Below are 14,215 nucleotides of genomic sequence, written 5' to 3'. Positions count from 1 at the left end.
TGTAGTGCTTATACCCTGAGTGAAGTGGAAAAGAGGAGACTGATGGCTTTACTAGCTGTAATTGTGCTTTTTGTTGTAAGATGCTGTAGCACATTGTCAGCAGAAGGTAGATTAAATATTAAATATTAAAAAAAAAGTTAAATATTTTGATTTGACAACATGCCTTTTTATCCCCTCTGGTAGTGTGGATTTGAAAACTGCTTTGTTTGGAAAGTTGACAGTTGTTCTGTTATAGACAATTAATATGCTTTGAATAGCCTATTAATTTTCAAGTGTGTTGTTAACTTTTATTTTTATTTTTATACCTAGAGCCCACTCCCTCCTCTAATGAAGCCAACAGTACAGACACCACCTATGGCTTTGTGGCTTGTGTGTTGTCAGTGCTTTTGTATGGAAGTTACTTTGTTCCTGTTAAAACGATAGATACCGGTGATGGTGAGGAGTTTAACTGTACTTTTACCCTCCACACAAATATTTGACCAACCTTGTCTTAAAATCTGCTGTCTTTACAGGAATGTTTTTCCAGTGGATTTGCTGTTCAGCTATTTGGCTTGTTGGACTAGTTGCTGACACATTGTTTCACCCCTCCAGAGCCCATCCTGCAGCTATGCTTGGAGGAGCACTTTGGGCCACTGGTAGTGTATGTGTGAGGGAATAAACATGTGTTTAATATAAACAGATGTCACTTATAACAGATTTACCTCTTAGGAAATATAACAGCTGTCCCAGTTGTGAAGTTTATTGGCCTTGGACTTGGAATTTTGCTTTGGGGATCTAGTGGATTGCTAATTGGATGGGCAAGCTCAAGGTAAGCTGGCTTGATGTTTGACAGAAGGGGCTTATAGGGATGTACTGAACTTCCGGATGTAAAAATTTGGAGCATTGAGTTTTATGATGGTCCAGGGCTGCGTTTCCCAAAAGCATTGTGAGCTAAGTTGATCGTAGAGAACATTGGTGGCAGTGGTTTCTACGATCAACAGGCTGATAAATTGTTTGAGTTGAATAGAGTGAACAGTTGTATTTTTATTAATAGCATTAAGAAAGATGAATAGCGACTGTAACAAATGTATTGCTCATTGTTAGCTTATGTTAATTAGCTAATTTTAACTAATGGGACCTTTTTGTATAGGGTTATTAATGTTTTTAATTGAAGCCAGAGGTAAACTTGCCTCTTAAAGGGTTAGTTCACCCAAAATGAAAATTGTCATTAATTACTCACCCTAATGTCATTCCAGACATGTAAGACCTTCGTTCATCTGAGCACAAATTAAGATATTTTTGATGAAATCTGAACCACACAATGTCATTGCACTTTTCAAGGTCCAGAAAGGTAGTAAAGACATCGTTAAAGTAGTCCATGTGACTGCAGTGGCTCAACCTTAATGTTATGAAGTGATGTGAATAATTTTTGTGCGCAAAAAACAAACACAAATAATGACTTTATTCAACAACTCTTCTCTTCCATGTCAGTCTCCTACGCTGTTCATGTAGTAAACACAGTGCAGCGATTCCGGGTTATACATCTGAACGCTGGCTCATTATCACATGGTCTATTTTAACTATGACTTTACTACCTTTCTGGGCCTTGAAAGTGGTAATGACATTGCAGTCTATCCAGAAGGCCAGAAAGCTCATGGATTTCATCAAGAATATCTTAATTTGTGTTCCAAAGATGAACAAAGGTCTTACGGGTTTGGAATTGGTGAGTAATTAATGACAGAAATTACATTTTTGGGTGAACTAACCCTTTAAGTCATTCCTTTCAAGGTTTGGGTGGTTTGGGCTGCATCCAGAGGAAGTGTCCAAACCGATACTCAATTACTGTGGAGCTGGCCTTTGTCTGCTAAGGTAATGGGAGAGGTGTTTTGTATTTGTTTTGTTTTGTTTTTTTCCCCTAGAAGGGAATGTAATGGGCTACCTTCAAATGCACACGTCAAGATGATGTTTCTTTGGCTAATGAACACTAAAGTTTTACAAAGTAACATTGTTCACTCAACTTGGAAGGTGATTTTAGTCCTCAGAAACCCACACCCATGGAAAGCAAATGCTGCGGGCACACTTCTTTAATATGGACAGACAATATTTCCATCCCCAAAAGATTTCTAGTTCACTTAGGAGTTACACCTCACAAAGATCCTTTTGAGATCGAAGTGCTGCTGTCTTACTCGCCTAAAAATTTCTCTGAAATTGAAAATGCAATATATTGTGTAAGGCAAGATAAACCTCCTCCTAAGACCTGAAGTCACGTTGTATTGGATCTACAGTTCCATCTGATTTTACGGGATAAAAACATCCTTCCGTTTTATTTATTGTGAGAGAAAAGCCTTTGGATTAGGGTTTTTTTTTCTTTTTTCCATAACACAGTCATGTCTTTGTTTCAGTGCCATCATATTCTTCTTTGTGAAAAGTGATGTTCAGAAACGTACATCTGAATCCATGCCTTTGTTGATTGATGATAGGGTAAGTATGTTAGGGCTTTTCCACATTAAGAGCTTTTTGGATGTAATGTAGAATATTTAGTCTATTTTGTCTTGGATACATGCATCTTCGCTGACATTTTGTGTGTGCATGTATTCACACTGTCTTTAGAGGTTGAATCCAGACAACACAAGCCCCAGTGATTCATGGGTGGATACAATTTCACCAAAGAGCAAAAGAGTGTTGTAAGTATCTGCAGGCCTTCCAAGTTCCAGTCTAAAGTTTTCTTCAGACACATTTCTGGTTCTTTATCAACACTACTGGAATGTTTGAAGGCTTTTTTCTGTGCTTGCGCGTGCGTGTGTGAGAATTTTCAGCTTTATACTCTAATATTGTAAAATTTCTGGAAGATAAACATTAAATATATGGAATATTTATTTTCTATGATATCCTCTTGTTGCAGTGGCTGCATCTTGGCCGTATTTTCAGGTGTCCTTTATGGCTCTTCTTTAGTGCCTGTTTTCTATATTAAAGTTCATGCCACAACCAATTCAAGTATGTTCACTGGATCCAGTCAGAATGGTATGTTATGGTTATGTTACAGCTTAATGAGATGTTAAAAAGCATTTTACAGGCTATTCTAACATGTTTTGCCATCCATTACAGAAATTGACTACTGCTTTGCCCATTACAGTGGAATTTTCCTCATGAGCACAGTGTATTTTCTTAGTTACTGTGCAGTCATGAAGAACAGGCCTCGGATCTACCCCAGAGCTATTTTACCTGGTAATTAATGTGCATTCCATTCAGTTCCATTCTATCATCTTTATATTAACTAGGATGCAACACCATTTGTGGTGTGTTGCAAAGCAACTGTATTATTACAGGTAAAGTTTATGGTCAGATGCTGGAAACGATACCCCTGAAAACATTCCCCCAGAAATTCTATCGCTTTCTACTGAATATTGAGTTCTGCATTTCTTAACTCATGTAAAATCTTCCATGCAGGTTTTCTGAGTGGTTTGATGTGGGGATTAGCCACATATGCCTGGCTCATGGCAAATTACTACCTTAGTGCAGTGGTCACATTCCCTATAATTAATGCTGTAAGTATGGCACAAAAGAAAATCTTTCATGTTCTCATTCACCTTGCGTTGAAAATCATATGTAATGACAGTGTGTTCAACTTTGATTCCAGGGTTTTGGCTTAGTAGCTGCTCTGTGGGGAAGTGTGGTATTTAAAGAGGTCAAAGTAGGTAACATAAAGCTTTTTGTATTCATTCAGTATTTCAGATGGCATTTTTATTTGACCTAGTTTGACACTTTTTGTTTTTCAAATGAACATGATGAATATTTATGTGTTGATTTAAATCTGCAGAAAACGCCTTTGCTGCTTTTCATTAGTTTTGTAGTTTTTGTTATGGTGAGCAATTAGTATTATACTTATGCATTTAGTGACTTGAGTATATACTGATGTGTATTAGTTTGTAAGAGCCCAGTTCAAATCATAGTCATGTTTTAATTTGCTATTGATTCATTACCAGTAATAATAAGCAAATAAGCAAATCTTGACGGAGTAGCCAATTCATGTGTGAAAATGATTCTTCAGGCTCCTCCCAATCGTTCTTTCACAATCTGAGCCTGATGAATCTTAAAGGAACACTCTACTTTTTTTGAAAATAGGCTCATTTTCCAACTCCCCTAAAGGTAAACAGTTGAGTTTTACCGTTTTCGAATCCATTCAGCCGATCTCCGGTTCTGGCGTTACCACAGGAACTTTGCTGCCGTATCATGGCTGCAGCAGTGCAATGATATTACGCAGCGTCTCTCACAAACGTCTCCATGGTTGCAAGGCACGTTCCTTGTGCAAGCAGGGGCTCACGGGCGCTGCGTAATATCATTGCACTGCTGCAGCCATGGAACGGCAGCAAAGTTTCTTGATTATTACGCCTGAATGAGAGCATAGTTCCTAGCCATATCAGCCTAGAAAATCACAACTTTTTATTTTCCGTCGGTCTTAGTACACGATTTAACTACAGAAGAGTCAAGTATTAAATAGGAAAAATATCAAAACTCTTTGGTCATTTTTAAGCGCGATGCTAACGGTCTAATCAGATTCAATTAACTATGCTAAGCTATGCTAAAAGTGGTACCGCCAGAACCGGAGATCGGCTGAATGGATTTGAAAACGGTAAAACTCAACTGTTTCACTCTAGGGGAGTTGGAAAATGAGCCTATTTTCAAAAAAAGTGGAGTGTTCCTTTAACATTGTCATCCTGGAATATGGCCATGATGCATCTTCCTTCATGGTTGTTTAAAGGGTTAGTTCATCCAAAAATGAAAATTCTGTCATTAATTACTTACCCCCATGTCGTTCGACACCTGTAAGACCTTCGTTCATCTTCGGAACACAAATTAAGATATTTCTGTTGAAATCCGATGGCTCAGAAAGGCCTCCATAGCCAGCAATGTCATTTCCTCTTTCAAGACCCATAAAAGGTACTAAAGATGTGGTTATACAAAGTCCATCTCACTACAGTGGTTCTACAATCATTTTATGAAGCGACGAGAATAGTTTTTGTGCAAAAAAATAAATAATAGCGACTTATATAGAGATGGCCAATTTCAAAACACTGCTTCCTGAAGCTTCGAAGCGTTATGAATCAGTGCATCGATTCATGAGTCGGATCGCGTGTCAAAACGACAAACTGCTGAAATCATGTGACTTTGGCAATCTGAATCATGAATCGATACACTGATTCATAACGCTTCGAAGCTTCAGGAAGTAGTGTTTTGAAATCGGCCCATCACTATAGAGGGTATGCACGTGACGTCACCGACCGTTAGGACTGCAGTCACGCCTGCTGAGTGGCAAAAGATTTAGCAGCAGCATTGGTTTTCAGTGTGAATGCCGCGAAAAACACACAAAACACATCCAAGACGGGAAAGAGCTTTATGATTGACTGTACAAATAGCTTTTACACAAAACCTGAGGTATGTATTGAAAAACTGCCGAAAGCTACAGAAAAAAGAAGCAAATTGATCACTGCAATTCACAGAAACAGCTGGACTCCAGGCAGAGAAACATGGATTTACAGTTACCATTTTTTTTATCAAATTGTTGAATTTTGAGGTAAAATCATACCGTATATATTGTATTGTTATATATTGTGTTGACAACTGATCAACTAAATATTTTCCATCTTATATTCTGCATAATTGGGTGTTTTTAAATAAACACTGACAAAAACTATACAAGTTTTAGTGCTGGACAATAGGACGATATAACATTGATATAAGTGATATAACGCGGATTTAAACCTACCTATATTGTAGTTATATAAAATATTCACGGGCAGATTTGCTTTATGTATTTCCCCGGCGTCGAAATCAGGCACATATAAACGTCAGGAAACAAGACTCCTGGCTGCATGTCAATATCCATGGATTAGGTTTATTTGACAAGTTGTAAGGAACACTTTCGGGTCCAACCTTTAGTGTAATCGTTAGTTTTACTCGCGTTTTCGCAGTTTCCCCTATTAAATCCAGTCACGCAGCAGGTTCTTTTGCCACTCAGTCCAGCTGAGGGAGCGCGTTCCGGCGGGGAAGTGACGTCGATGCATACCCTCTCGCACAAAAACTATTCTTGTCGCTTCATAAAATGATTGTAGAACCACTGTAGTGAGATGGACTTTGTAACGACGTCTTTAGTACCTTTTATGGGTCTTGAGAGAGGAAATTACATTGCTGGCTATTGAGGCCTTTCTGAGCCATCGGATTTCAACAGAAATATCTTAATTTGTGTTCCGAAGATGAACGAGGGTAAGTAATTAATGACAGAATTTTCATTTTTGGGTGAACTAACCCTTTAAGAAATGAAACGCACTCCATCAGTTAGGGTTAGAAGAACTTTTGCCAAACACACAAAATGGTAGAAACATAATAATCACTACAATTGTGATCCAATCATAGACTCTTAAGCATTTGTCTATTATTATTTTTATTTATTTATTTGTTTTGTGTGTGTGTGTGTGTGTGTGTGTGTGTGTGTGTAGGCCAGCCTAACTGATTATCTTTCCTTAGGGTCGTGGGAACTTGCTGTTGTTCGCTCTGGCATCTTCTGTTGTTCTGGCAGGCTCCCTGTTAACTGCTTATTCAAAGATCTGAGTCTGTAGGCCTACATTACCACAAGGTGGCAATGGTGGATCGGGTTTTAAACCAATGTTCCTGCCAAAATGTGCAGTCACTGAACAGTCTTATCACCTTGAATAAGGCCTCTGCAGTTGCTTAGTATTCCTTGATGCAATTTACACGTTTCATGCTATTGCATTTTAATTGCTGCCAAAATTAATTCTAGATTTTCTGTAAGTTCACATGTATTTGAATTAAACAGTTTCCCCTTTCTGGCTATATGCCTATGTATGTAGATTTGTGTGTGTGTGTGTGTGTGTGTGTGTGTGTGTGTGTCTGTGTGTGTCTGTGTGTCTGTCTGTGTCTGTGTCTGTGTCTGTGTCTGTGTTTGTGTGTTATGTATTAAACGGAATCTGCTGCTTTTCAGCAACCCACACTTTTTGACCAGTGAATGTGTAATGTACCATTCGCTCCAATGAGACTCTCAGCAAAGATTGGACAAACACTCATAAAAGGGTGTGTTTGTGTGTGGTTCAGGTATATCCTATGTTATGAGGACAATATCCCCACAAAGATGGCAATATCCAAAATCCTTGTGGGAACATTTTTTCGTGTCCCCATAAAAAACATCTGATAAATCATAAGTGATGTTTGTTTTTTGTTTTTGTTTTTGAAAATCTAACCATGTAGAAAGTTTTCTATATGGGTAGTTTGTACAATATAAAAATCATGGAATGTTAAACATGAAAACCTAGTGTGTGTAATACATCTAGATTAGAATACAGTAATGCATTCCATACCAAGAGGACAAACGGCTAAAATGTTTTCCTGTATTAAGAGTGTCTCCTACACAGGCCAAGCTAGTGGTCATTCGTCTGCACACCTAGTGTGACCAGCTAAAAAGTGCCCTAATCCCCTTTGAAACTCCCCACGGATTAAGCAACGGCAAAAGCTGATTATTGATTGTTTTGCTGAAAAAAAAAAATGCCTAAACCATTCTTAAACCAGCCAATTAGCAGACGAGTTTATGCTGTTTTTTTTTTTTTTTTTTTTTTTTTCCCAAACAGTGCCAGCTTAAGTATTTACATAGGCTATGTACACAGACAAAAAATATGTATAAGGAAAAATTTGTTTAATTTTCTGATGACACCGTTCTAACCTCTCGCGCTTGCAGAGAGGAAAAGGACGTAAGGACAAGCGGCATTCTTGTCAATTTGGGACTGTTATCTCAGCTGATCCGGCATAGGGACAGTTGACTTCATTCAAGCTGGAGCTGTTGCGCTGAGCGGATCATCTGGAGCTCCTGTGTACCCTCAATATGTAAACGAAAAGAACGCAATTCCAACGTGGACAAAATAAATTTGACTTAATCATGCGCAAACACTCGTACCAATGGATACGCATACGACTCGTCCTGGAAATGTCGGGAACACTTTGATTTGTTTGTCCGTATCGTTTTTGAAAGTCTGCAACTGTTGTAGTGGATATTCCGCCATTAGAAAGTATTTGATTATAGCTGTTGTGTGTTTTGTTTATTTGTTTTTCACCGTTCATGTTAGTCACACGTCTACTCGCCAAGACAAACGTCCTGATCTGTGGACTAGAAATAGCGTTTATTCTCTAAAACCTAGAAAAACCTATCAGGACCCCACTGGAGAGGAGGTGAATGAATCTCTGAGTCCGACCAGGTCTAATGTCGTGTATATAACGCTTAAATCAAAGCGGCACAAACCGGCCATCATCAGGGGCACGGTGCGACCCAAACTCCGGAGAAAGAAAGTTAAAGTGAGACCGCAGGGTGGCACATCACAGGGCAAAGCGAAGGACGCGAGGCACGATACAAACATCGCTGACAAACACTTGGGATATTCTGAGCTTGATCACAGTGATTATTCATCCATCAGGATATACAGTGAACGAGCTCCTCCATGGTTCAGCAATGATGATATCATGGCCATGCGCTTTCTAGCTGATGGTAAAATTACGCAAATTGACGAAGTTGCGCCTCCGGGTTTTTCTTCTTTAATTTTATTTAAAAGTGCGACAAATCACACGGACGATGCTGATGCGTGTCGCAAATGTTGCGGTATTGTCAGGAGACCCTTGGACATGAGTGAAGTGTTCGCCTTTCATCTAGATAGGATCTTAGGAATGAACAGAACTTTGCCAGCTGTCAGCAGAAGATTCCACTCTCTTGGAGGTAGTGTATTTGTTTCTGGTTTTATGTTCATCTATATATTTATAGCTTATATTTTATATGTATTTTTCTTAATGTTTTATTTTATTGTACTTTATATATATATATATATATATATATATATATATATATATATATATATATATATATATATATATATATATATATATATAATATTAGTAGCAGATACAGAATTTAGCTTAATTAGCATGGATTAAATTAAAGAATATAGTTGCCAATAAAGAGTTTTTGGATATTTAAGTCACCATTTAAAAACAAATGTACAACAAACCTACATTAGATAAAAAAATAAAAATATCAAACCAAGTGGCATTTTTTTCAAAGGCACATTTTTATTTAAAGTAATAAAAGTCAGTTCTGAGAAAAGCATCCTTTGTTTGTCATCTACAGTGAAATTTGTGAGCATCTTTGTGACCGTGGACCACAAAACCAGTCATAAGAGTCAGTTTTTTGAAATTGAGATTTATACATCATGTGAAAGCTGAATTAATAAGATTAGGATAGGACAATATTTGGCTGAGATACAACTATTTGAAAATCTGCAATCTGAGGGTGCAAAAAAATCAAAATATTGAGAAAGTTGTCTAAATGAAGTCCTTAGCAATGCAAAATTTTTTTTTTTTTTTTTTTTTTTTTTTATATATTTACAATAGGAAACTTACAAAATATCTTCATGGAACATGATCTTTACTTTATACCCTAATGATTTTTGGTATAAAACAAAAATCGATCATTTTGACCCATACAATGTATTGTTGGCTATTGCTACAAATATACCCTTGCAGCTTACAACTGGTTTTGTGATCCAGGGTCAATTATAGGTTATATAGATTCATAAGTACTTTCATGGGGCCACTGCATTGGGATCAGTTTCAGTGTCATCAAAGCTGGCTGTCAAGCTACTGAGAAATCAATACGACCCTTGCTGATCTAATGAATGTACAGCCTACATATATTCATATTGTTTCAGATGGTCAGCCTTGTCCAGTGGTTTTATGGGATCCTACTTTAAGCCCAGTAGTAGATCAACCCTCTGAGAGACTGAACTGGGGTTCATATCAAACCGCTCTCAAATACAAATGCTGGCATCGGGGAGCCATACCTAAACCAGAGTGGAGCTGCACCAGCATCCACCACCATGAATGGAGCAAGCTAGTAGTCTTTGATTTCCTTCTGCAGGTACTCTACTCCACTTTCATCTGTGTCTTTCTGTGTTTCAGCTGTAAACTTGTAGAAAAACAAGCTTAGATATGCATTAGTAGATACGTTTTATCACCCTCAAGCCTTCCTAGGTGTATATGACTTTCTTCTTTCTTTCACAATTGGAGTTGTAATAAATATCCTGATACATCCAGGCTTTATAATGGCAGTGAACGGGACCAACGAGTTTGAAGCTGAAGAAAGTGCATCCATCCATCATAAAGGTACTCCAAACGGCTCCAGCCAGCAAAGCAAAGAGATGCGTTTGTGTAAGAAAAATATCCATATTTAAAGTTTTCTGCCTAAATTGAATACGGAAGGTAGTCTGGTGGAAGCTAGATATTTTAGTTTATAACTTGTTTAATATGGATATTTTTCTTACATAAATGCATCGCTTCGCTTCAGAAGGCCTTTATTAACCCCCGGAGCCATGTGGAGTATGTTTATGATGGATGCACTTTCTTCAGCTTCATACTCATTGGTCCCATTCCCTGCCATTATAAAGCTTGGATGCATCAGGATGTTTATTAATATAACTCAGATTGTGTTCATCAGAAAGAAGAAAATCATATACACATAGGATGGCTTGAGGGTGAGTAAAGCTTGGGATAATTTTCATTTTAAAGTGATCTAATCCTGTAATTGTTCAGAAAACAACTGAAATATTTTAATTTAAACTATATAATTTAAAACAGAAAATAAAGATTGTGATTCTTTTCAGATTTATGAACGACTAGATAAAAACTGCTGTGGATTCAAGCCCCGCCCAGAGGACACCTGTGTTGAGCTTGGTCACCATGAAGAATGTACAGATAAGGACAGCATAGAGCTGACACACATAGTCCACCGGAGACATGACCCACACCACCTGGTTTTCTTTAACAACAAGGGCTACTTTGACCGAGATGAGGAGAATCTGGACTTCAAGCTACTAGAGGGAATCAAAGAGTGAGTAAAAGTAGCTGAGCTATTTCACATATTAGAGTTTATACATGACCACTTAATCTTTCATTTGAATCTCATAATGATGTTATAAGTGTCAAGAATCACAGAGGAACCACATGTAGTTTTCTTTGAAGGTGCCTAAATTCAAAAATTGAATTTACCTCGGCATAGTTGAATAACAAGAGTTATTGGAAATGACATACAGTGAGTCTCAAACTCCATTGTTTCCTCCTTCTTATATAAATCTCATTTGTTTAAACGACCGCCGAGGAACAGGCGAATCTCAACATAACACCGACTGTTACGTAACAGCCGGGGTGTACGCCCCAATATTTGCATATACCAGCCCATGTTCCCAACATTATGAAAGGCATTAGACAAGGGCAGAACGTCTGGATGTGCACAGCCGAATCATCAGACTAGGTAAGCAAGCAAGGACAATAGCAAAAAATGGCAGATGGAGCAATAATAACTGACATGATCCATGATATGATATTTTTTGTGATATTTGTAAATTGTCTAATGTTGCTAATGTACTGTTAAATGTGGTTAAAGTTACCATCGTTTCTTACTGTATTCACAGAGACAAGAGCCGTCGTTATTTTCATTTTTAAACACTTGCAGTCTGTATAATTCATAAACACAACTTCATTCTTCTTTATAAATCTCTCCAACAGCGTAATGTTAGCTTTAGCCACAGAACACTATCAAACTCATTCAGAATCAAATGTAAACATCCAAATAAATACTATACTTACGCGATTAGACATGTTGCATGACGAACACTTTGTAAAGATCCATTTTGAGGGTTATATTAGCTGTGTGAACTTTTTTTATGGTGTTTAAGGCAAGCACTAGCTCTTGGGGCGTGGAGCACGATATTTAAAGGGGCCGTGTACCCTGAATCGGCGCATTTATAATGATAGGCAGTTTAAAAAAATTAATAAAAAAAAAAAAAGGGGTATTTTGAGCTGAAACTTCACAGACACATTCAGGGGACACCTTAGAGACTTTTATTACATCTTTTGAAAACATGTTCTTTGGCACCTTTAAGATTGCCCAAAAAATGTCAACTTTTTGTGGTGCTTTGCAGTCTCTTTTGTGTGCGTTCATGTTTTTTTGAAGGAGAGTGACTTTGGAGAGCACTCTGAAGGGAGGGTGGGATCTTATGCTTTTTAAGCTTGCTTGCTATTGCTAGCCACTCCGAAATTGCATACCCTACCTTTAAATAAATACTTTTGTGCATCTTCTTTTTTGTTAATACTGAATTTGTGAAAACAGTGATGTCATGCACACACGTATTATGTGTTCAGTAGCTGCATAGTTTTTCTTTACATTGCCATCTACTGGCCTGGCATGCATAATGCAGCGTTTTTAATCATTTTCACAGATCCGTGTAAACAGGGATCGTTTTGACGTTGTCGTCTGTACGCAAAAAAAAAAAAAAAAAAATTTTTAGGACATTGTTGTCGTGTAAATGTACCCTAAGACTGCAACTAAGAATTTGTTTCTGTGAGGCCACAAGTTTGGCCTTTCAGTAAGCCAACACCTCCACAACACCACTGAAGACGTAAGCAAATACATACGCCAACAATCTGACACGTGCTGTCTGAGCTAAGGGATTCTGCTTGCAATGCTGCTAATGTGATACCTCTGGGAACGTAAGCTCACTTGTGCAATAACATAAATCAGAATAAATGATGGACCATTGCTGTGTTTGAGAATCACAGCTTGCACATTATCTGCATTACAGCAGGGTATTACATGATTTGTCAGTTAGCAATACAATTTGTTTTGTGGGAATTGTAAAAAAGTATTGTGTAAAAAGTATTTAATGATATTTTGTGTTACACATTTTAAAAGGTGGTTATTTCCTCTATTCCATAAGTTTGTTTTAATAATTTTGGAGTGCATATTACTATATGCTTTCATTATTTTTCCTCTTTTAGGCTACCAGATCAGTCTGTATCAGTGTTGAAGTCTCAGCGTCTCAGGGAAAAGCTCCTGCAATCGCTGTTTCTCGACCAGCTGTACTGGGACAGTCAAGGTGGCCGTCACGGCATTGAAAAACTCATTGACGTAATTGAGAGAAGAGCCAAAGTCTTGCTCACGTACATCAATGCCCATGGGATTAAAGTAGTACCTATGAACTCTTGACAGATGGTGCTTCAGTTTTCAGTGTGTAAGTTTCCAATAAATGTCAATGTTTTTGACAGATTAGTACGACAATGAAGACCTGTTGAATTGAAGCTCTGTCAGTCAAAACTCAATGCACTTCTGAAATTAAGAGTACTTTGGTATTGTGATTCTCCTTTTAGGACAAGAACATATTAAATGATAGTAAATGCTCCACAGGGCTAATTTTTTTGCACCACTGACATTCCAAAAGTTAAAGGCGCAGTAAGTGATATGATCTGTTTCATTAACTTCCATTTAGTTTCTGAATCAGACCTCCCCTTTTGTCAAATCCCACCCACTAATGGCATGTCAGAAAACCTGATGTAAGTAACCAAAATACTCAGCTTTTTAAGATAACTTCTGCTGTGTTAAATGGAGGAGATGATGGTTCCAGACCATTAATATTAAATCAGGTAATGTTGCACTTGTGTATCATGAAGATATAAAACTTTTTCCATTTGAATTATTTTTTGTACTCTTATTATTTTTATTTTTTTTTTATTGAATAAAAGTGTTCCATATCAGTCCATTGGAAAATCACTTCAAACTTACATGAATAGAATAATGAAATGAATTATAAGAATTAAAGGAATAGACAGTACCACTGTTTGCTTATGTCAGCTTTGAGAACACATGAAAATCTTTGAAATTGAAAAGTACTTTAAAGGGATAGTTCACCCAAAAATGAAAATTTTATATTTATCTGCTTATCCCCAGGGCATTCAAGATGTAGGTGACTTTGTTTCTTCAGTAGAACACACATGATGATTTTTAACTCCAACCGTTGCCGTCTGTCAGTCAAATAATGCGAGTAGATGGGAACTTCTACTATAAGAGTAAATAAAACATGCACAGACAAATCCAAATTAAACCCTGCGGCTCGTGACGACACATTGATGTCCTAAGACACGAAACGATCAGTTTGTGCGAGTATTTATATAATTTTTTACCTCTAATACTCCACTATGTTCAACTGAGTTCAGCACTCGTTTAGTGAGGTCTGATTGCGCTCTGACAACAACAGCGATGTCTCGCGCTTATACTTCAATGAGTGCTAGACATAACTGCCGTTGTCAGAGAGCGATCAGACCTCACTAACAGAGTGCTGAACACAGTTGGACATAG

The 14,215-nt window shown here is 37.6% G+C and overlaps 2 protein-coding genes across 3 annotated transcripts; both read left to right on the top strand.

The window, feature by feature from the left end:
• The first annotated feature begins 11 nt into the window (after positions 1-11).
• tmem144b (transmembrane protein 144b) lies at positions 12-6,816 on the top strand. Its single transcript, XM_067379474.1, has 12 exons — positions 12-106; positions 310-435; positions 513-635; positions 709-808; positions 1,768-1,848; positions 2,382-2,460; positions 2,590-2,663; positions 2,882-3,000; positions 3,085-3,204; positions 3,427-3,524; positions 3,617-3,670; positions 6,502-6,816. The coding sequence occupies exons 1-12, from the start codon at positions 43-45 to the stop codon at positions 6,583-6,585; spliced, it is 1,122 nt and encodes a 373-aa protein (XP_067235575.1). The 5' UTR covers positions 12-42; the 3' UTR covers positions 6,586-6,816.
• Positions 6,817-7,772: 956 nt separating this feature from the next.
• On the top strand, positions 7,773-13,838 carry gask1b (golgi associated kinase 1B). 2 transcript variants are annotated; one of them, XM_067379356.1, is made up of 4 exons: positions 7,773-8,749; positions 9,738-9,946; positions 10,689-10,915; positions 11,189-11,541. In XM_067379356.1, the coding sequence occupies exons 1-4, from the start codon at positions 7,942-7,944 to the stop codon at positions 11,202-11,204; spliced, it is 1,260 nt and encodes a 419-aa protein (XP_067235457.1). In that variant the 5' UTR covers positions 7,773-7,941; the 3' UTR covers positions 11,205-11,541. The 2 variants fall into 2 exon arrangements, with proteins under 2 accessions (XP_067235457.1, XP_067235411.1); XM_067379310.1 differs by lacking the exon at positions 11,189-11,541 and adding an exon at positions 12,862-13,838 and having other exon boundaries at positions 7,774-8,749.
• The last annotated feature ends 377 nt before the right edge of the window (positions 13,839-14,215 follow it).

The sequence above is a fragment of the Chanodichthys erythropterus genome, chromosome 1 (assembly GCF_024489055.1).
Source record: "Chanodichthys erythropterus isolate Z2021 chromosome 1, ASM2448905v1, whole genome shotgun sequence".
NCBI classification, from domain to species: domain Eukaryota; kingdom Metazoa; phylum Chordata; class Actinopteri; order Cypriniformes; family Xenocyprididae; genus Chanodichthys; species Chanodichthys erythropterus.
The sequence above is the reverse complement of the archived record's forward strand: the minus strand, read 5'-3'. Positions and strand labels throughout refer to the sequence as shown.

Coding starts and splice junctions, on each gene's coding strand:
- tmem144b (XM_067379474.1), top strand. CDS start 43: ATGGCTTTACTAGCTGTAATTGTGCTTTTTGTTGTAAGATGCTGTAGC. Junction 107..309: donor TAGCACATTGTCAGCAGAAG/GTAGATTAAATA, acceptor TTTTATACCTAG/AGCCCACTCCCTCCTCTAAT. Junction 636..708: donor AGGAGCACTTTGGGCCACTG/GTAGTGTATGTG, acceptor TTTACCTCTTAG/GAAATATAACAGCTGTCCCA.
- gask1b (XM_067379310.1), top strand. CDS start 7,942: ATGGATACGCATACGACTCGTCCTGGAAATGTCGGGAACACTTTGATT. Junction 8,750..9,737: donor AAGATTCCACTCTCTTGGAG/GTAGTGTATTTG, acceptor ATATTGTTTCAG/ATGGTCAGCCTTGTCCAGTG. Junction 9,947..10,688: donor TCTTTGATTTCCTTCTGCAG/GTACTCTACTCC, acceptor GATTCTTTTCAG/ATTTATGAACGACTAGATAA.